Source organism: Danio rerio, chromosome 23 (genome assembly GCF_049306965.1).
Source record: "Danio rerio strain Tuebingen ecotype United States chromosome 23, GRCz12tu, whole genome shotgun sequence".
Taxonomy (NCBI): domain Eukaryota; kingdom Metazoa; phylum Chordata; class Actinopteri; order Cypriniformes; family Danionidae; genus Danio; species Danio rerio.
Genome location: NC_133198.1, coordinates 16,210,396 through 16,234,181, shown reverse-complemented (window position 1 = coordinate 16,234,181; position 23,786 = coordinate 16,210,396). Strand labels below are relative to the sequence as shown.

At 35.3% G+C, this 23,786-nt stretch overlaps 1 protein-coding gene across 5 annotated transcripts in view; it reads right to left on the bottom strand.

The window, feature by feature from the left end:
* The window catches only part of slc2a4rg (SLC2A4 regulator), a 147,953-nt gene that overhangs the window by 45,797 nt on the left and 78,370 nt on the right, over positions 1-23,786 (bottom strand). For all 5 annotated transcript variants that reach the window (XR_012398872.1, XR_012398873.1, XR_012398874.1 and 2 more), the window contains exon 3: positions 17,335-17,435. Coding sequence is in view for 2 of the 5 variants with exons in the window: in XM_005162014.6 (XP_005162071.3) it covers positions 17,335-17,435 (101 nt within the window). In the remaining 3 variants the exon portion in view is untranslated. The remainder of the gene's footprint in view (positions 1-17,334; positions 17,436-23,786) is intronic.

Sequence of the window (23,786 nt, the reverse complement as noted above, 5' to 3'; positions counted from 1 at the left end):
TTACTGTAGTATACACTGAACGACTACAAACCACAGGTAAATTACTGCTTCTGACTGTGTTTACTTAAAATTCAAATCCTGAAATGTTTAAATTAACATATACATATATATAATCCACTTATATTTACGTTTTACCTAACAAATGAATTAAACATACATTTGTATTAGTATTGTTGTGCTTTCTATTGTTTGCTTATATTGTCTAATAATGAATAGATTGAGGAACACTAAAAAGATGTACGTCTAACTTACTTTAAAAAATAATGTTTAAAATGAAAATATATAATAATTTTTAAAAAATAGGGAGGGAGATGGTAATAAACAACGTCATGGATTGCTAAATACCTAAGGTATCCATTTAAGATTTAACGAAGGGTTAAAGGAACACTCCAGGTTTACTGGAAGTAAACTCGTTTTACAACTCTCATAGAGTTATACATTTGAGTTTTACCATTTTTTTAAATCAATTCAGCCAATCTCTGACTCTGGTGAGAGAACTTTTAGCCTAGCTTAGCATAAATCCTTGAATTGGATTAGATCAGTAGCATTCAATTTAATTCATCTTCATTTTTGCAGCGCGTTTACATTGTAGATTGTGTCAAAGCAGCTTAACATAGAAGTTCTAGTGGATTGAAATCGTGTCAGTCCAGTTTTCAGAGTTGAAGTTCAGTTTAGTTCAGTTCAGTTAAAATTTTACTACTGAAAGACTAAACACTGAAGAACAAATCCATCGAAGTGCAGAAACACAAGTCTCAAACCAAGCTAGTCAGTGGCGATAGAACAAACTTCACCAAGTGAAAGAAAAAAAAAAACCTTGAGAGAGACCAGGCTCAGTTAGGAATGACCATTTCTCCTCTGGCCAAACTTCTTGTGCAGACAGAGCTGCAGTCTAGGCGCTGGAGGCTGGGGAAAGCTGGATGTCCATCGTGGAGAAGTTGCGGGTGTGAGTAGGTCATCGGTGAATGTTCAGGCTGGCCCACGGGATCAATGCGGAGATTCGTCTGTCACTGGGGTATTTTAGTAATCAGTCTCATGCTCTCCACTCCTCTATAACCGCCACAGCATCTGCTCAGAATACGTCCTGGTCCAGGATTATAGATACCTTTAGAAGTCCTCTATGTTTGGCATCATCTCTTCACAGGGCTTGGATCACAACAATGGCGCTACACAGTCCCTAGAAGCATCATGATATAACTACAGAAGAGTCAAGCTTTAAATAGGAACATTTCTAAAACTCTACACAATTGAGTGAGATGCTAACGATCTAATCTGATTCAATGATCTATGCTAAGCTAAGCTAAAATTGCTCCCGACAGACCCGGAGATCAGCAGAATGTATTCAAAAAACTATGGAGTTGTAAAATGAGCCTATTTCCAAAAAAGTGGAGTGTTCGTTTAACTTTAATCAATATTTTCAGCCATTTCAAACAATAATTTGTGTATGTTGGCTATGTAAATTATTTTTCTAAATTCTGGTAATGAACTGTTTTTCTACAGAATTCATTAATTCCTTCATTTTCTTGTTAGCTTAGTCCCTTTATTAATCCGGGGTCCCCACAGCAGAATGAACCGCCAACTTATCCAGCACGTTTTTACGCAGTGGATGCCCTTCCAGCCGCAACCCATCTCTGAGAAACATTCACACACACTCCTTCACAAAAACACACTCATACACTACGGACAATTTAGCCTACCCAATTCACCTTTACCACATGTCTTTGGACTGTGGGGGAAACCGGAGCACCTGGAGGAAACCCATGCGAACGAAGGGAGAACATGCAAATTCCACACAGAAATTCTACAGAATTTTTCAGTTTTACTTTATGGTTTTTCCACGTTATTCTGAAATATGTTAAATAACAAAATGTATTTTTTACACTGTAAATTACTGTTACTTCACAAAGTTAATCGATAGAGTATATATTTAATACCATACCAAACAATAGCTTAAAACAAACAAACAATAACAACTATAAACACACACCAAACAGCCACATAAGGTTGACCTCTGCAAAAGAATAAGCCACACAGTTCAGCTGACGTTAACCATTGAAGTCCTTGAGCAAATAAACTTAAACAGCAAAAATCTGTAGGCTTAAAAACATGTCACATGCTCTTGAGAAACAGCACAAGTGGTGCCGACCTTATATGACCTCAAGCAGCCATTTCATACTCATTTTATGACACTTGACCTTTTAGGATTGTAGTCCAGCATGTGCGCACATGTCATTTTGCAGACGCTTTTTCATTTAAAGTGACTTACAGTACACTAATTAGAGGAATAGAGTACCTGGAGTAGCTTGATTTAAAGATTTAATGTTGAGCTCAGGGCTTTCCCAGTACTGGGCTGCGGCTAAAAGGGCATCCGCTGTGTATAACATATGCTGGAATAGTTGGCGGTTCATTCTGCTGTGGTGAACCCTGATAAAAAAAGGGACTAAGCCAGAGGAAAATGAATAAATGATTGAATGTTGGGATCAATCGTGACAGGAAAGACCTCCACTGTGAAAAATACTGGGTTCCACACAATTCCTTTATGTTGTCCTGACACAAATTGATTTAGGTTTTAAAAAAATTGAAGTGGATTGAACATAAAAACAATTAAGTTGTCCCAAATAAACTTAAAAATTGTGCTTTTCAACTAAATTAAACTCTAATTTTAATTGAGTAGTTTGAACAGGCAGCAAAAGTAATTATTTGAGTGGAAGTAGTTTCAGCTTCAATTCTACATAAGGTTTGTCACACAATTGTTTCATTTTTACCCCACATCAGTGGTCTAAACTATTTCCAGATGAACCCAAACTGTGGTCGGTGACTGTTTAAGTTTATCAGACAGTCTCTTCCTTTTGAAAGTAGGTGATTCTATAGAAGAATGAGTTACAATTAGGAGCAAACCTGATGCTGAGAGTTCAGTATTTCCCACAGACCTGCTCTATGTTTGCGGCGGCACTTCAAATACATGCCTTATGAGTTATTGAAAAGCAAATAAATGTTGTGAATGTGGAAACACCACAATGTTTATTTGTAGATTTTACTTGTCACACTGTGAGCTTGTACCAGTCTTCAGAAAATGCCTTCTATTTTTTTTTGTTTTTGATTTACATATGCATTGTTTAATGTCAGGTAGATCAGGTGTGAATTCAGACACACTGGCAACTTAGTTTCTTTAACTTTTGATATCAAATATTAGGCTAGTAGTTGTTTCCAAATGACACACTATACACTATTGAACAAAAGTCTTGTTGTCGATTCCATTTGTAAGAGCAACAAATTATAACTTGAATTTTTGACTTTTAGAACAGACTTCAGCACGAACCAGTCACAAACCTTAAATCTCATACACAAGGACTTAAACAGCTTTTATACTGTCAAATAGCACAGGTATTTAAGCATGTTAACGAGAGCGAGAAAACGCAATGTCCGCCACGTAACCAATATAAGCTAATATAAAACTAATGCACAGCTAGCCTACATCCATGCATAAATCACGCCATGGACATTACATTATCCCTACTGAAAAAAACAGCTTAAACCAGCTTAGGCTGGTTGGCTGGTTTTAGCTGACCGACCAGGCTGGTTTTAGAGGGGTTTTGGCCATTTCCAGGCTGGTTTTCAGCCATTTCCAGCCTGGTCTTAGCTGGTCAGGCTGGGAGATGACCAGCTAAAACCAGCTTGACCAGCCTAGACAGGCTGGAAGCCTATAGCCAAAACTAGCTATGTCCAGCTTAAACCAGGCTGGTCAAGCTGATTTTAGCTGGATTAAGCTGGTTATTTTCCATCCTGACCAACTAAGACCAAGCTGGAAATGGCTGGAAACCAGCCTGGAAATGGCCAAAACCCCTCTAAAACCAGGCTGGTCAACCAGCTAAAACCAGCCAATCAGCCCAGGCTGGTTTAAGCTGGATTTTTCAGCATGAGATGCCCTAAAGGTTTTTAAAAGCCTACATATCAAAAGAAGATGGACAAATGAGAACCTTTCTGTCATAAACTATAGTAAAACAGCCTGTCAAAAGCTGCGAACAGATTACATACAGGAATAGAGAAAAGAGCACTCTTTAATTATCAGCTGTTAGTCAGCGCCCTCTCTTTTTTTCCCTGGTCATTGCGCCTTTGCCGTGTGCTGTGTAAATGCAGAAAATCTGAAACGAGTCACTTTTAAAAGATGATGTAAGCAGGTCATCAAAAAAATCGGATGCAGTCACAAAATCAGGAAATGAGCATCAAGACCTGCAGTGTAAATGCAGCCAAAGTTGATCATTTGGAAAAGTGGCAGAAGGTAGATTTTTCAAATGAAGCATCTGTTGAACTGCATCCCAATCATCACAAATACTGCAGGAGACAAATACTGTAGTGGACTCAGGATTCTCACAGAAATCAGACGTTTGGTAAAGAAAATATCATGGTTTGGGGTTACATTCAGTATGGGGGCGTGCGAGAGATCTGCAGAGTGGATGGCAACATCAACAGCCTGCTTCAAGACAGTTACTGAAAAGTTCCTGAAAGCAAAGAAGGTGCTCCAGGATTGGCCAGACCAGTCACCAGACATGAACATTATTGAGCATGTCTGGGGTAAGATAAAGGAGGAGGCACTGAAGATGAATCCAAAGAATCTTAATGAACTCTGGAAAACCTGCAAGAATGCTATTTGCCATTCCAGATGACTTTATTAATAAGTTATTTGAGTCGTTGTAGAGATGTATGGACACAGTCCTCCAAGCTCATGGGAGTCACACACAATATTCATTCTTTTTCCACGGCACCATGCCTTTATTTTCTATACTGTACATTATTTCTGTCAAGTGTCAAGACTTTTGTCTAAGCAGAGTCAGACCTTACTGTTCTGATTAAATCATTAAAAATCAAGGCATGATCATATTTTTACATTTAGGTAAAATAAGCTTAATCTAGAGGCTTTCACCTTTAATATAAGACACTTCTGATACCACATGATCAACTAGAAGTCAAGTTATTATTTGCTGTTTCTAAAACTTTGATGGGCAACAAGACTTTTGTCAGGTAGTGTACACTATGCACCTATACACTCAATCATGTATATTTAGTGTAGATTTCAGTGTAGCTGAGAGGCAGGAACTATCAAAACTATTTTTGAGAGTCAGTATTTATGATGAGGCACAAATAAATGAATCAATGTATGGGGGGGAAAACAGTGTAGTCATCAAACCACTGAACTACAAGAAGACGCCATTTATTTTGTCCCATTCTATTTTGCTGGTGTGGAGGAAAGAGACTGCTCTCATGTATTTGTGCAGCCACCATGATACAGAACAATAAGTCTTTAATTTCCCAGAAGGGCAATGAGTTTGCATTAAAGATATTAAAAAATGACAACGTACAAATGAAAAAGACATAAAACCCAATCCCTAGACCAATGTCTTAGATTAAATAGCAATGGGAGAGTTGTGAAAGCGCCGACATTTTTTTTTAAACTTAGGTTGTCCTCCAGGCAAGAGTAATGAGATGTGATATTATTACAGAATGTCTGCTATCATGTGAAATTATCTATATTAAAGAGATGTATGAGCTGTACATGTATGAACATGAGAAAAACTATTAACTAATGTCAAATTTTCTAATGCCAAAATAAATCTTTTTTTTTAAATAAATCTTCATTCACATTTATAAACACTGCTGTTTGTACAAACAACTTATTTAAAATTAGCTGAATTAGCAAAGTCTGGGATTTTTTTGGACAACTTAATTATTTTATGATGAATCCACAGGAATTTGTACAAAGATTTAGGTTAACTTTTGTGTTGGGACAACATGAAGGAATTGTGTGAGACAAAAGAGATCTTCACAGTTAAAACATAACTGTGAAGATCCCACCACACAATTCACTGTAATGTAATAAATATCGTGCAATATGAATACAACAGTTCTGTCTGGTTCTTGAATCTGATTGACTGATATATGGAACAAAATCAATGCCTAAAGTCTTGAATTAAAAAGCTTGTTGAATATCACAAACTGAAAAAAATAATACACCGTATTAACAAGTTCTTGCATTTTAATGACTTGAATTCCAGGGTTTGTATTTTTAGGTCCTGAAATTTAACATATCTGTTTATTTAAGCTGTGAATATTTCAACGAAAAATATTTCAAACACGTTTTCATACTTAAAAATTCAATAATTCATATTCAATTTTCAGATTTCACTTAAAAAATATTCAATACCCTTTAAAAATACGATGTATAATATTCAAAAGGTCATTTTCAGTTCATTTTATTTCAGTTCTAATATTCGCTTCCATAAATTCAGTGGATCAAATTCGACTGATAAAATTCAACATTACATCCGGGAACTGCAGGAGAAGCAATAGATTGCAGAGTGAAGATCGCCAGCTGCTCTAGCTTTCACCAGCAGGTGGAGATGGAATAATGTAAGATTTTTAACCCAGTAAACAGGCGAGAAAAAGGCTAATAAAGGCAAAAAAGTAGCATTCAATTTTAATATCAATACCTTGGACATTATAAATAATAAAAAGTATGAGTAAAATGAGTAAATGAGGTTTTAGTCATCTATATTTGCCCTTATGTAACGGAAGCCAGCTGGTGATCGCGTAAAGCTCACTCCTGATCCAGGGACAGACGTTGTTCTGCAATCTTATCGGAGCTTGTCTCCCATGCTGGCTCCTGCTCGGACCGGTGCGGTTACTTGCACATAAACCGTCTTTTGATGAATATGATGTTACACATTGTCTATCTTTATTGTCTCTTTCTTCCATAGACGCTAAGTATTATATTGACAGCTAAAGAATATAAACGTATGAGAAACAGGAGAGAAAACATTATTATAATAATAATACAAAATAGATAAACATTGACAGGGCTAAGAACAATTACGAACAAAGATTTTCAAAAGCAGAGAGATTTTATGAGAATGTCACAAAACAGTTTACTTGGAACTGTTAAACAGAGTTCAGGTATGATTTAAGGTTGGTTATAGATGGGGCGTCTGATTTAAAATAATTTAACATGCGAATGCATTAAAGGCGTCTTCTCTTTAGTTATTCACACAGAACCGTCTAATATGGCATAACTATAAGGAGTATGTTTGCGCTGTTTAAACGCAGCTATGTCAGGATTGGAATAGGTTATTCATTTTCATCATTTAAGTTATTATTATTGTTAATATTATTATTGTATGACATTTATTTGGGCTATTGCGCTTAAATAAGTCATCCGTGATTCTAAATTAATATTTCTATTTATCCTTTTTATCACTCTGCCTGTCGTTCTCTTCTTTTTTCTAATTTTTGGGGTTCTGCCATGGTTAAACGTTTGCAAAATCTTAGTTTTTCCAGATTATTGTTTTATTGTTATGTAGCCTATAGTCGAGAAAAAGGTATTAACGCTAATAGCAATGTCGCAGCCAATGATAAGTAATAAAATGAGTCGCCTGTGGTTTGATAATAGGCAGTTATAACTGACTTTAATTTGTTTTCAGTATTAAATGAGAAAACCGTTATTTATAACTTTGCAGCGACCGTTTGTATTTTATGATTAGCAATGTTAATCTTTTTTTGCAGTTATTAAACAAACTTATTTAAACTGTTTTAAATTTAATATAGTTGTCACTTGAGCTAGTTTCATAAGATTAATGTTTAGAATGCGTGGTTTGACATGCGTGGTTGAGGGGTTCCTGCAAAGCAGCTCATGTTCATCCTCATGGGGTATTACTGAGCTTTAATCGCCATCTACTGTAGAGAATGTATTTGCTCATTTATTCTATTAACTCTTTTCTGCAAGTGTGTTTTATGATTTCACAAAGTCAAACCATTATGTTTTTATTTTATATTTTGAGATGATCATATTTAAATAAACAATTGCTAAGGTAGCTAATAGTTTCTTTTTTCTTGTTTTTTTTTTTTAAAAATCAGTAGCCTATAAAATCATAATTTTTGCTTGACAAAGTTATTGGTTTAGGATTCTGGATGCATTTTTGCTGTGTTGGAAACTCATAAGCTCACACTAATCAATTATATTATCAGAAATGACAGATATAAGAAATCCATTAATATTCATCACTCTATTTACAATTATACAAGCAATTTCTTGCCGACGTCAGCTCCACTTTCGGAAATGGTAAACAGCGAGGTGTTATTCAAATAAGCCCAAGCATGACATACGATTAATATAATAATCGAAACACTCTTGTAGGCTATTCTTATCCTTGGCCAAATGTCATGACTTTCACTTTCATTTTAAATTATTATGCACAAGCCCAGATATCATCTGAAACTTTGGAAGAATTCCTATCATATATTGGCAGCCATCCAACATCTCTTAATCAGTTTGCTGTGGGGCGCTGGCTCTGACTGGCCACCGGAGCTCGCGGCCACTCGTTCGACTTTGTCGTGAGCAAGCCGCACAGCACAAGCATAAAAACGTCAATCATTTCATTCATTCATCAATTCATTCATTTTCCTTCTGCTTCGTCTCTATTTTAGAGGAAAAGCGATAATCTGGACGAACTAAGACATTTTGCAAATGTTTAACCGTGGCAGAACCCCAAAAAATTCGAAAAAAAAGAAGAGAAAGACGATAGCAAAGTGATAGCTAAAAAGGATAAATAGAAATATTAATTTAGAATCACAGATGACTTGTTTAAGCGCAATAGCCCAAATACATGTCATAAAATAATAATAATAACAATCATAATTTAAATAATGAAATTATAACCTATCCCAATCCTGACATAGCTGCGTTTAAATAATATCTGAAGACGCTCCTTTAATGCATTCGCATGTTAAATTATTTTAAATCAGACGCCCCATCTATAACCAACCTTAAATCATACCTGAACTCTGTTTAACAGTTCCAAGTAAACTGTTTTGTGACATTCTCATAAAATCTCTCTGCTTTAGAAAATCTTTGTTCGTAATTGTTCTTAGCCCTGTCAATGTTTATCTATTTTGTATTATTATTATATTTTCTCTCCTGTTTCTCATACGTTTATATTCTTTAGCTGTCAATATAATACTTAGCGTCTATGGAAGAAAGAGTCAATAAAGATAGACAATGTGTAACATCATATTCATCAAAAGACGGTTTATGTGCAAGTAACCGCACCGGTCCGAGCAGGAGCCAGCATGGGAGACAAGCTCCGATAAGATTGCAGAACAACGTCTGTCCCTGGATCAGGAGTGAGCTTTACGCGATCACCAGCTGGCTTCCGTTACATAAGGGCAAATATAGATTACTAAAACCTCATTTACTCATTTTACTCATACTTTTTATTATTTATAATGTCCAAGGTATTGATATTAAAATTGAATGCTACTTTTTTGCCTTTATTAGCCTTTTTCTCGCCTGTTTACTGGGTTAAAAATCTTACATTATTCCATCTCCACCTGCTGGTGAAAGCTAAAGCAGCTGGCGATCTTCACTCTGCAATCTATTGCTTCTCCTGCAGTTCCCGGATGTAATGTTGAATTTTATCAGTCGAATATGATCCACTGAATTTATGGAAGCGAATATTAGAACTGAAATAAAATGAACTGAAAATGACCTTTTGAATATTATACATCGTATTTTTAAAGGGTATTGAATATTTTTTAAGTGAAATCTGAAAATTGAATATGAATTATTGAATTTTTAAGTATGAAAACGTGTTTGAAATATTTTTCGTTGAAATATTCACAGCTTAAATAAACAGATATGTTAAATTTCAGGACCTAAACATACAAACCCTGGAATTCAAGTCATTAAAATGCAAGAACTTGTTAATACGGTGTATTATTTTTTTCAGTTTGTGATATTCAACAAGCTTTTTAATTCAAGACTTTAGGCATTGATTTTGTTCCATGATAGCCATGCAATATTCTGCAATAACAGCATTCCAAAAGCCTACCTAGCCTTCTGTATTACTCCGCCTACATTAAGTAACAGCTAGAAAAAGTTGCTTTAAAACAGGGTTGTCAAATCCAAACTTAAGAGCCGCACTGAGTGTTGTGAGTAAAGTCAGGGGCCGTACATACACATTTTTAAACATTTATTTATTGGAGAAAATAAAAGCGTATTAACTGTATAACATCTCTATAACACTTCATAAACCACATTTATCAAAATAGTAAAATTTTACATTTAAATTGTGTCATAGCAGGTTTTATCTCTAACTGCCGATGCCAATAACTCAACTTGTAGATTTCAGACCTAATATGGTGGTCTGTGAGGCGGTTTTTTGACATTGTGCTAATCCAAGAACTATTTTACCTTGTTTACATTTAGTGTAATGTCCCGCTAACGTCTAAATTAGTGAGAATGGTAAAGCGCAACAGTACCACCTGCGTCTCATATATATATATATATATATATATATATATATATATATATATATATATATATATATATATATATATATATATTTGAAGTCAGAATTATAAGCCTCCTGTATATTTTTCCCTAATTTCTTTTTAATAGTAAGAAGATTTTATTAACACCTTTCTATAGTTTTAATAACTGCATTGCATCCGCAAAGTATTCATAGCACTTCACTTTTTTCTAAATTTTTTGATGTTACAGCCTAACTCCAAAATTAATTAAATTAATTTATTTTCTCAAATTTCTACACACAATACCCTATAATGATAATGTGAAAAAACAATTGTTGAATTGTTGCAAATTTATTTTTAAAAAATCACATGTACATCAGTGTTCACAGCCTTTGCTCCACCGTTCTTCTGTGGAGAGAGGGGAACATTACAGAGGAAAAACATCTGTGCAGCAATCCACCAATCAGGCCTGTATGGTAGAGTGGCCAGACAGAAACCACTCTCCAACTGGAATTTTTCAAAAGGTATCTGAAGGACTCTCAGACAATAAGAAACAAAATTACCTGGTCTGATGAGACTAAAATGGAACTCTCTGGAGTGAATGCCAGGCGTTACGTCTGGAGATACCAGACCCCACACATCACCAGGCTAATACTATCCCTACAGTGAAGCATGGTGGTGGCAGCATCAAGCTGTGGGGATGTTTTTCAGCAGCAGGAACTGGAAGACTAGTCAGGATAAAGGTAAAGATGAATGCAGCAATGTACAGAGACATCCTGCATGAAAATCTGCTTCAGAGTGCTCCTGGCTTTAGACTGGGGTGACGGTTCATCTTTCAGCAGGACAATGAGTCCTGATAAACTGAGAGGTACTGTAAAGAGGAATGGGCAAAAAGAAGCTTGTGGCATCATATCCAAAAAGACTTGAGGCTGTATTTGCTGCCAAAGGTGCATCAACAAAGTATCGAGCAAAGGCTGTGAATATTTATGTATGTGATTTTTTAGGTTTTTTATTTTTTATAAAATTTGCAACAATTTCAAAAAATCTTTATTCCCATAGTCATTACGGGGTATTGTGTGTAGAATTTTGAGGAAATAAATTAATTTAATCCATTTTGGAATAAGGCTGTAACAAAAACAAATGTGGAAAAGTGTAGCGCTATGAATACTTTCCGGATGCACTGTAGTATCTAATAACTAATTTCTTTTATTTTTGCAATGATGACAGTACATGATATTTTACTAGATTTTTAAAAAGATATATATATATATATATATATATATATATATATATATATATATATATATATATATATATATATATTTGAGCAATATCACACGAGTAGCAGTGCGATATGGCTGTACATCGGCACTGGTGGGAGGCGTGCGTTGGCTCGAGTGCCGATATACAGCCATATCGCACTGCTACGAGTGTAATATTGCGTTTATACAACAGTTTGACACTTTACAGCTGCTGATATTACTTAAATATATCACATATATATCAGCCAATCAGATTCAAGAACTAGACAGAACTTGTATAAATATATATTCTCATAATGAAAAGTTAATACAAATACGCTTATCGTTACACCCTTAATATATATATTACGCTTATCGTTACACCCTTAATATATATAATACGCATATATATATATAAGCGATAAGCGTATTTGTATTGAACCATTCGATATGAGACTTTCGCTTAAATACGCATTTCAAATCAAACGATTCAGACTAATATCTAAAAAGATAAAAGAGAATAAAGTGAACAAAATATAATGTTTTCAGTGCAACAACGCTCAACAAGGCATCCCAAATGACGTGACAGGCAACGTGCTGACTTCTCCGCTCACCTCCAAACACTACTCCAGTCAGGCACACGCTGCACTAGCTCATTGCAAAATGGCTAATAATGTTAATGTAATCCTCCTATAACCAACAGCCGGTCTGGCCTTTGAGAGCACTTTGGTTTCCCTGTAGTTTAAGAGGGTGATGCAAGAGAGTGTTGGATAAAAAACAATGATATGTCACATCTGCTACGACAGCAAGCTATTTTAGCGGTAATATTTGAACATGTCAACTCATTTACACTGACATAACAAAATCACTAACTGGAATTAGACAAAAACTAGAAACACACGCACTGCATGCAACTATCCATGCAGCATTCAGACAAATTTGGGTTTTAGAAAATGTTAATTGTAAGTGAGCCCCGTTACATTATTCCTTTATAAGTCAATTTCAGGCAGATAATTTCTGCTTTCAGATCCACTAAAATGGCAGGTGACAGTCAAATCAAGCGGATCTGTGCTGTTTGAAGAAAAGGTGGACACTCATCTTTCTGAAAAAAAAAAACTTTGTTTAAAAAAAATTGGTTAAAAACTGAGTACCATATAAAAGCTTAATTGTTTTTTCCTTTTTATTTGTTTAACTACTACAATATTATGTTTATTTTTTATCAGCAGCTTTTTGGTTTTGAGTATAAAGATTTGCTTTATTTGCTGCTTAGCAGAAGCCCTAAGAGTATAGCTCCATCACTGTTCAAAGTAAAAAAACAAAAAACAAAAAAAAAACAAGATCATACTTTTATAATATCACATGGTTTCCACTACATTCCTTGTTCCATGGCTGAGCGCCACACTAAAATTCATCCCGCCAGGGCTACATTACAGCTTCTCATTCAAAACATACAGTCGTTGTTGTTGTTTTTTAAATAGCGGGTTATAATCACACCAAAGCGTATTAAAAGGTAAGTGAATTATAACAGCACAAACTTTAATCGTAGTATTGCTGTGCGTTATTTGTTTAACCCTTTAAGATGACATTCTGAATGACAGATGCGTGATGCGTGAGGCCAGCAAACACAACGTAGCTTTCAGTTAAGATGAAAATAGTTTCTATAGTTATACTTTATAGATAAGGGTCTATGGTTCTATGGTTCTGTGTACAATGACTTTAACTTTTGCTGGAGTTAATAGCCATTTCACTTTACTTCAGAATGCATTAATGGCACTAGGTCTATTGGTCTATTGGAGAAATACATAAATATTCTTAGCAAGTCTTATAAATGTTGGAGACATACTTCTTACATAAACGCACTAAATCGCACTTCAGCAGCGTTTATTTGCGAGCGCACAAGAACTACTGCGTATGAGCACCATATATTTGAGAGGGTGAGCAAGAAGTTTTGTGCATGAGCAGAGGCAAAGATTTGGATGCTCATATTACATAAATGCGCTCATGACATTTCTCAATTTGTCATTGAAATAACGCCATAGGTAGTGGTAGATCATAGATGTGTATAAAAGGCCTGCTGCCACAGCTGGAAAAAAATCCTGGAGGAAACACTTTTTTTTTTTTTTTTTTGCTGTTGAAAACATACCGAACCGGGACATCACTGTGTCATATCGAATCGAAACGTGATTTTTGGAACCGTAACTCTGTGTATATATATATATATATATATATATATATATATATATATATATATATATATATATATATATATCTATATACACACACACACACACACACATTTATGTGTTAGTAACTAGTAACTATTTACTTGAGCAATTTTTTCATTAGATACTTTTTCACTCTTACCCAAGTAACTTTTAATATTGTTACTTTTACTTTTACTTGAATAAAAAAATTCAACAGGTATTTGTACTTTTACTTGAGTATAGATTTTGCCCACTCTACCCACCTCCACAGCTGCTCTAACAACTTGAAGGAATTACAATGTTAATGAATTTACATTTTATTTAGTATTTTTGCCAACTTTGAAAGGATTCACTTCACATTAGGCGTTCTAATATCCTTTTTACAATAACAATGCATTAGCAAACAAAACCATCACTGATGTAAAGTTGGTCAACTAAAACAATACAATATAAAATCAGAGATGGTCGGTTCCCAATAAACGAAGGAACAAACGAGGGGAAAATCATTCATGGAAAGAGTTCAGTGGAGCCATTAAAACAGTCTGTTCCTTCCAGCGCACAAATGTAAGGGACTGCAGACTGACACCAGCTGTTATGTGACACACAGCTTAAGAAAACTCACTATTCATTCACTTCTAGAATCTCTGAAAAGGTCAGAACAAACGCAACACAAGAACGCTTTCACTACACTCCAGGTAATGCTCAAATCCTGCTCTTTAAAACAAATAACCTTTGGTTACACTTTTCAAAGCAATAGCTATAGACCGCAGCTCTGCACAGGAAGTTTGGCCGGAGGAGAAATGGTTGTGCCCAACTGAGCCTAGTTTCTCTTGAGTCTTTTCCTTCACTTTCGTCAATTGGTTAAGTTTTTCCTCGCCAATGTCGCCACTGGCTTGCTTGGTTTAAGACTTGTGTTTCTGCGCCTAGATTGATTTGCTCTTCAGTGTTTGGACTTTCCGTAGTGAAAATTAAACCACACTGAACTGAACTAAACCTTAACTCTGAAAACTGGCACTGTTTCAATTTACTAGAACTTCTATGTTAAGCTGCTTTAACACAATCCACAATGAAATTAATGTAATTAATTGTAAAAAGCGCTGTAGAAATTAAGATGAACTGAACTGAATCTGCTGATTTAGTTCCCGAAAATGACTCTTTCATGAATCACTGAATCTCTAGTCCAATTTCTTGGTTAACAGGGACATAATTACAAAATTTAAGTCAGAAAGCTTACAAAAAAGTGTCAGGGGGATTCAATGACAATCACTTTCATTTTTTTTTTATAGACTATTCATTTTAAAGACAAAGGCTTTTGATTCAAACATCAGTGAGAGATCTGAAGCCCTCTATTGTGTTTTCTTCTAAAACTCTGTGAACATATTTTTGGTTTTGGAAGCCATGAGCTGAAGAAAAGACCAGTCTCTGCACTTGCAAACCCATTCAGATGGTAATCCGAGCTTCCTTTCATCATGCAAAAGGGGACATGAAATAGGAAACAGCTTTTTTCTTATTCTTTTGAAACAAGAGTGTAATGACCAAGCAGACATATGCTAATATTTATGCAAAACTCATGTCTACACAGACAACTTTGAGAAGCTGCAAAAATGGTCTGTTCAGAGAGCTTTGTGCTTATATAATATAACCATGAGCTCATGAAAATGACAATTTGCATGTCAATAACTATTCAGCTGGTCTAATTACTAAATTGCTGAAGGTATGCAGACATTAGACAATTATAACCGGTTCTATAGGGATATATTAGGAATTTGAATGCACTTAAAAATAAATGATTAGTAAAAGAAAGATGTTTTTGAATTAAATTAATGTGTTTTCTGTTTATTCATGCTTTTCAGTTGCATTACTTATTATTACTTATTATTGCATTATTAAGAACTTGTTCTTTGCTCGGACAACTTTATTGTTCAAAAGTTTAACTTACTAGTTATAAATTACATTAAAAAATATTGTATAATGTTATATAAATATAACATAATTATATATTGTAATATATATAATGTTTTCATAATATTTTTATAAATTATAGTTTTAGTTTTGAAAATGTACCTCTGCACTTAAAAAATTACTATTTTTAATAGTTTGAAACAATAAAACGTATGGATCTCTCTCTCTCTCTCTCTCTCTCTCTCTCTCTCTCTCTCTCTCTCTCTCTCTCAATGTAAACACAATGTAAAGATAAACCTGTGAGGGTGCTTTCACACCTTGTTTTGTTCTGAAACAGGGATTAAAATTATTACAACGTTGCTTTTGTTCTTGGTGCGATTCACTTTCACAAGGCAAAGTTTCTAAATGGACCAAAATAGTTTAAAAGGTCACATGCGTGTAAACTCTCCTTACATTGGTCAGTTTATTTTTAATTAGTCCCATGGATTCCGCTCAGCTGTCATACTTGCTATTTTCATTTATGATGATGAGAAATTATATGCGAAAAGGTTCACTTTAACTTCCATCACCAAATATAAATCAGAGGTAAGACTTTCTCATACATGGCCTCATTACAGATGTTTAGGGTTGTTCAAATCTATCTATTGAATCAATTGATCAATCTATTGCTCGTCAAGACATTTAATAACTTTGTTTTCATTATTAATTTTGAGCTTAAAAAATGGCTAGATTTATGTATTATAGGCTTACTTTATAGAGAGAAGTTACAGGTGAATCGAGACTCCAGTCAGATGAGATTTCTTTCAAAGTGTCAGTGTAGAAATAAACAAAACAATAGACCTATTAGAAAATATTATAAGATTAAAATAAGAAAAAATATCAGATGGTTATTTCAGATAAACAGCACTCGGTAATACTTTGATATGCTTTTTAACTTCTTACTCGATATGAAATGCAGATTTACTGGTAGGAATGACGTCCCTCCCTACTCATGATTCTCTTTTCATATTGCTGTATGTATGGCCATTACACAGCCATAATACACTGTGATATAACCAGGTTCGTTAGTTCGTTTTGCTTTCTCACTATAATAGATCTGCCCCAGAATTCGTTTTAATTGACCCTAGACCCTTTATTCAGGTGATCTTAGACTGATTGTTTTGAGGCGGATTTAAGTGTGATTGCGGGATTCACATATGCCAAACGAACCGCACTAACTAAGCATACGAGTCAGGTTCCAAAACAAACCTCTGCACCCTGAAATGTGAAAGCATCCTGAATACAGTAATACCATAATACAATTCAAAACTGTAAAATATTTGTTTATTAATGTATTAATTTTACAGTTTAAAATAATAGGTAAATTATATGACTTACTGATCTGAATAATTGTCCGTTTGACTGTTTGAAACAGTATGGACTGGTTTCACTAGAAGTCAGTGTTTAAAATAAACCACTATTCTTGTTATTTTGTTTGGCGACAAACAAATCACACACTTCGTTAAAGCCGTTTCCTATTTAAAACATCTGAAAACAAAGAAAGCAGGAGTCCTTTAGGGCACTTCAAGAGGTTTAGAGCTTGTTTGACAAGCTGCCATTCAACATGGATTCTCTGAGAACTAACATTTAACAAAGCAATGAGTGTTAGTAAGTCAGCACAGGAGGTATAGATAGTAAGGGCAGAGTTTAACCTGAGGCGCTGGAAGAAGGGTTGAGCACCAACGGGCTGGTGGACAGTGTGGTCAGGACGGTGGCGGCCATTACTTCTTTATCAGCATGACCAGAAGGACTCCTGTTAAATGAGAAAGAGAGAGAGAGAGATTAGGTTTCTAAACCATTAGCTATATTACCATCCATATACTGTTATGTACATTTTAGGTACATAAAAATTACATACATGGTACACATACATAGTAAATAAAATAGTAACTTTGCATTTACACCGCCGCCTGGCGAGAGTGTCGGAATTTGCTTTGGCCACCCTCACAATCAAACAAGTTTACTGTTTTTTAAATTAAATAAACCAATCTTATGCTGTTTGTGTAGTGAGATATTTGTGTTCATGTTTAAGCGCTAGTCTAATTTCTGCATGCTGTTTATAGAAGATGTTCAATAACTATAATAATAATAAGTCTTCACGCTAATGGTAATTTTTGCACATTTTACATTACAAACCGAGAAACCTGCACAACAATCATCAACCTCAGCCTTTGTTTTGTTTGGGAATTAATGTGGTCTGTAGCCCAAAGTTTATTAGTCCAAATTGTCTGGAATCCTCTCAAGTGGTCGACTAAAACCTTCTGATAGGTTTCCATCGAACCCTGTTATATTTCATTACCATAAAGTTGACCTGATTTCAACTTTTTTTTGACGCCCACTTTATCCAAAACAAGCCACGCATTGAAAATTAATGACTTCTAGCTACTTTGACACTCTTAACAGTGACGAACGATAACACCAAGATGCACATTTAATCTCAAATGGATCGTAATGTTCCTGAAAAAGGCATGCAAAATCATGAAGCCAAAAGGTCTTTACAGTACAGTTTGAGAAATCCCTCAATTTAAGTTTATTGTAGTTCGCAAGTTTTCTTTTGTGGACACACACCTTACAAAACATGCATTTAAATAATAGGAGCAGAGCCTAGATGAGTTGTGTCAATAGTGTGTTGTTTTCATGTCCGAGATATTTTGCTTGACCGGTCTAATATGCTGATACTCATGAAATTTATTCCCCCACTGTTTACATTCATTCACACATACTTTATGCACATTTTTGTGTGCTTTTTACAAAAACTTGTGTGTATTTGATAGTTCACATAAAGAGAGGTTAGTTTATTATTTATGCAATGTACTTTCTGACAGAATTTCTGTGTGCTAAGAAGGGGTTAAAACTAACAAGGCTTTTCAAACACGTGTTTTGTTTGTTGTTATGGTTATTTATTAATTATGTCAGTTTCCCAGAATGTGATGATTTTCTTCTCTTGAACACATGACATTGAATTTTATAAATGAATATTTTGCATAATCTGAAATAAGAATGAATAGGCTTTCTACTGATATATCGTTTATTAGAATTGGACAAAATTTGGCCAAAATACAATCTGGATTCTGAATAAACATTAAAAAAAAATCTAAATATTGAGAAAATTGTCTTTAAAGTTAGACAAACTTAGTTCTTAGCAATGCATATTACTAATAAAAAAATAGGTTTTCATATATTTACAATAGATTTTATATATTTATTAAGTTTTGATATATATATATATATATATATATATATCAATATATCAATATATATATATATATATATATATATATATATATATATATATATATATATATATATATATATATATATATATATATATATATATATATATATCAATATATATATAAAACAGTGTAACATAAGACTGCTTCATGTGGTTCAGTGTCACAATTGTGTTTACAAACATCAAGAATCAGAAAGCAAGACCACATGACTCTGTTTGTCACTGCACATGTCATTTGATTTAAGGTCATTTATTATGTAGGGAAATAAAGCTACAGCGGTTTTCCCTGTCGTAGCAACTTTCATTAATTATAACTGATTGTTTGCCCCAGTTTTCTAGTTTTTGAACAGTGTAATGCATGTAATATTCCTACTTTCTCAACTTACAAATCATAAAGTTCATTCACAATGCTGCATGAAAACCAATCTTAAAGTCCACATGATATCAAAATTTACAGTGCTTATTTTGCTAGCTCACAGTGTTATTCTGTGAAGTTAATTTACGGGAAAAAACGGTTTGTTTTGATAGTCTTCAATTAAATATTGAACACTACCACGCTTGAAGTGGCAGTTCTTCTGTAAACTTTAACATTAAGGCTTTCATAGCAACTGCATATTAATACCTTCTCTAACCGTTAGTTTGCTATAAGGGAACGATTCGCCAATGAAAGCCCAGCCCACAACTCAATATTCTGTTTCAGTTGGAAGTGCATCAACATAATGAAATAAAAGTCTTCCGGCAACTTCCAGAGCACGCTTACTTTAAGTTCTAGATCAACTAAAACCGAAAACATCAAGCAAATCCAGATGTTTAGTGCTCTCTCACACCAACATAAACAACACACATCTGTTAGGTGGGCCTTGCTTTGCTCTCTCTTTAAGCCTAAGCAGCCGTTCTTTCTTTTGAGCAAGGCCGAATCCCACAGTAAACACTTCTCTAGGCCGTATTGCAGCTCCCTACTGCGCTGAACTCATCACGAGTAATGGAAAATTCCAGCACAGTAATAAACACTAGCACTCGGCCTCTGGTTTGTGCCCACACAGAACAGCTCGATTATCAGCCGTATTTATTCAGCGTGTGTGTGGGAGAGAGTTTACTCATGTTTGTAAATCAACACCAGGGTTTAGTGTGCGGCTGAATGAAATGCCCTGTTAACTGTTTAGTGTCTTGCTCACAGGTGAGACTCAGCTGTGTGTTGTTTATACAGTTATGTGCATGGTTGATGGCTGTAATATTGGGGTAAAATAGAGGAGAGAAAAAAAAAGGAAGAAATGAGGGAGATCAGAGAGAGGGGAGAGGGAATGAGTGTTAACAGACGTCATGTTGAAATATTTATGCATATAATTAAGTGGATTACCTTACATAATGATTCAACAAACAACTAGCAGAATATGAAATACATGTTGATGTAGTCAATGATGTAGGGTTGGGTCGATGGACGATGCCATCACCAACAGACATCATGATGCTAAGTCGGCATCACGATCCTCCGCCCCGGGCCCGTTACAGCAACAACCCACTCGTGAAAAGCACACACTTAGGCCCCGTTTACATTAATACGTCTTTACGTAGGCCTCTCCACACTGGGTTTTACCTAGCATTTCTAAACAGCTCTCCATTCACACAATACCGCTGAAAATGTGTCCACACGATCACATGACAATGCACACACACACTCTGGTACACGCTCCAGTGGTATGCGTGCAAGTCTAAGCTCCAGGCAGTCAGCGGGGGCTTCGAGCACAAAGCCCCAAAGAGCAGTACACATCGGACAGTTTATCAAGGATGTACTGCTGGATCGGGTCAAACGATAGTTGTTAAACTTGATATTTAATTCATCTTGTCTTTATCTAACGACTCTTCTGTCTTTTGAAAATATCAGGTAATGTGTCACTTTAATCTTTCGCTTTCACGCTTGTACCTAGTAATTTTAGAGAAACCCTCAGATACTGTTGGTTGGTTGCTGTTTGTGGACGCCATTATAACGACACAGACCACTCTGCATATTCATACCAGTTCTGCGGAAAAAGTGATGGACAGGTGGTAATTTGTGTGTAAAATTTATTTATTTATTTATGATTTGTTTGAGACAAAAACAAATACTATGTGGGTCAGGTAGTTGAAATGGTAGGCTACAAATAATTAATTCATTATGAATTCCTTAATTATTCATAAATAATTAATTCACCACCTCCTGTGATGAAGATGCCTTCATACATCACAATGTTTCATATTATACATCATACGACGCCAAATAGGTCGACATCGCCCAACCCTATTCTAATATATTTTAAATTTGTCTTTTGCCAATTGGAAATATTGTCCTTTTTGTACAGAGGGATTGTTCTATGAAATTTATGTATTTTATATACAGTTGAAGCCAGATTTATGAGCCCTCCTGAATTATTAGTCCTCCTGTTTATTTCCCCCACAAATTCAGTTTATTTCTGTTTATTTTTTTTAGCACATTTCTAAACATAATGGTTTGAATAACTAATTTCTAATAATGGATTTATTTTATTTTTGCCATGACAGTAAATAATATTTTACTAGATTTTTTTCATGACACTTTTATACAGTTTAAGTGACATTTAAAGCAAACATGCTAATTTTACACAGAAATGCCCAGCCAAGACTCAAACCAGCAACCTTCTTGCCGTGAGACGACAGTGCTAACCACCGAGCCACCGTATCACCGCTGTTTTCAAATAACGTTTATTTTAGATTTCAGACATTTAAATGGAAGGAAGTTGTGCAAAACATAATTTAGTCTTTTCTTCTCCCAATAAAACAGCCGAGTAGTTTTAGAGTAGATGATACATTTACATGTTGTAAATCCAGCAGCTCTAATCTCTCCTCTGCAGTGCAGACAACCATGGCAGCGCCAATCACGTATCATAGATTAAATAATATGATAATTATTCATTAATACATGCTTTTACGCATATTTAATAATTGGAATGTCAGATATTTCACAATATATTTAGGAAATTTGTAACAGAGGTGTGAACCTACAGTGGTTCGGTTACAATTATTACATCATCGGTTTTGTTCAATTCGATATCTCAGTTCATCAGGGTGCATTGACCATGCATTCCATACACAATTTTATATTTAATTCACAGCACAATCTTATATTAAAATCTATAAATATATTTATATGAATAGATTAGTTGTAATACAATTTTGCCCTTTAATACAAAAAGTCAGATAAAAACTACCCTTAAAAACTCAAGGGGCTCTTTTTTGACAATCCATGCGCAAAATCCAAATCGCAGGGTGCAAAAACATTAAGGGCGTGTCAGAATACACTTTTGCTATTTTTTGGACGGAAAAATCTGCTTTGTGCTGTGGCGCATTGTCTAACAGAGTTGAGCTTATTCTCTTAATGAGTTATAGGTGTGTTTTGAGAATAAACCAATATATCAGCTCATCTCCCATTCCCTTTATGAGTCAGTTGCGCCGCTCTATAGCGCATTTGCTATTCACATGGCGGACTTTGTAAGTGGAAAAACTGAATGCTTCACTAGAGAGAAAACAGTTAAACAGAGCATCTACAGCACAGGAATGAGAGATAAGCCTCCTCATTCTTTACTTTCACTTTCACTCTCGTGGATAGGGAAACGTGTAGTATGCACAGACATCCATTAGCCTATACATAATTAATTTACATAATAATTTACATATACATAAATAAAAGCCCAAAGATTTGTTTTAAAAATATTTCTAAATTTAGTTCTAATTACCAACAAATGAATAAATGAACATTAATCACAAAGTGTGTTCAAAAAACGGAGTTAAATCCAATTACACATGCTGTGCCCCATATGGTCTAAAACCTGACAGGTGGACAAATTTAAGCTAATAACATTATACAAAAGCAAATTGAAAAAGCCCCCTGAGATAAAAAAAGGCATGAAAGTATGGTTTTTATATTTATGTAGAAAATAATAATTTTTGTAATATTTTAATCCTTGACGCAGTGGCGCAGTGGCCTTCTCGCCTCAAAGCAAGAAGGTCGCTGGGTCGCTGGTTCGATCCTCGGCTCAGTTGGCGTTTCTGTGTGGAGTTTGCATGTTCTCCCTGCCTTCGCGTGGGTTTCCTCCGGGTGCTCCGGTTTCCCCCACAGTCCAAAGACATGCGGTATAGGTGAATTGGATAGGCTAAATTGTCCATAGTGTATGAATGTGTGTGTGTATGAACGTGTGTGTGGATGTTTCCCAGAGATGGGTTGAAGCTGGAAGGGCATCCGCTGCGTAAAAAATGTCAGCTGAGCCGAGGTTCGAACCAGTGACGCGAGGCGACAGCACTACCTACTGCCATTTACAGCAAATAAACAAACGTAATTATCCTGCTCACTTTCTGAGCATTGATGAGAGTTCTTACACACATATGATTGGTCACACGCTTAACAGAAAGGGCTGCGATTGGCTCTAACGTTATGGCGCTGTTTACAGATGAGTGACACTGATAAACGTCAGTGGCGATTGCAGCTGATCCATGATTGACGCGGTGGAGAAAACTCGCTCTGCAGACATGCCCTTGTGTCTGAATCTAGAAGTATCGCTGTAACAGCAAGCAGCAGAGGAAATGTTATGCCAGCAGGTCAAAGGGCCACAGTGAGAGAAAGAGAGAGAGAAATGGAGTTTACTTTCAGTTTCTCTATAGCATTGAAATGGGGGCTTCTGCTGTAACTTCACTGTCAGTGAAAGACTGTCCATCAAACACACATGCAGTTAACTGTGCACAGTTTGTGTGTTTTTAAGTAGCTGGAGCATTTTAATTACTTGCGCTCACCTCCTTCGCTATAGTAAGCTACAATGTATCGCATATGAGATGAATGACGTCAGTACGTAATAACTGCTTATG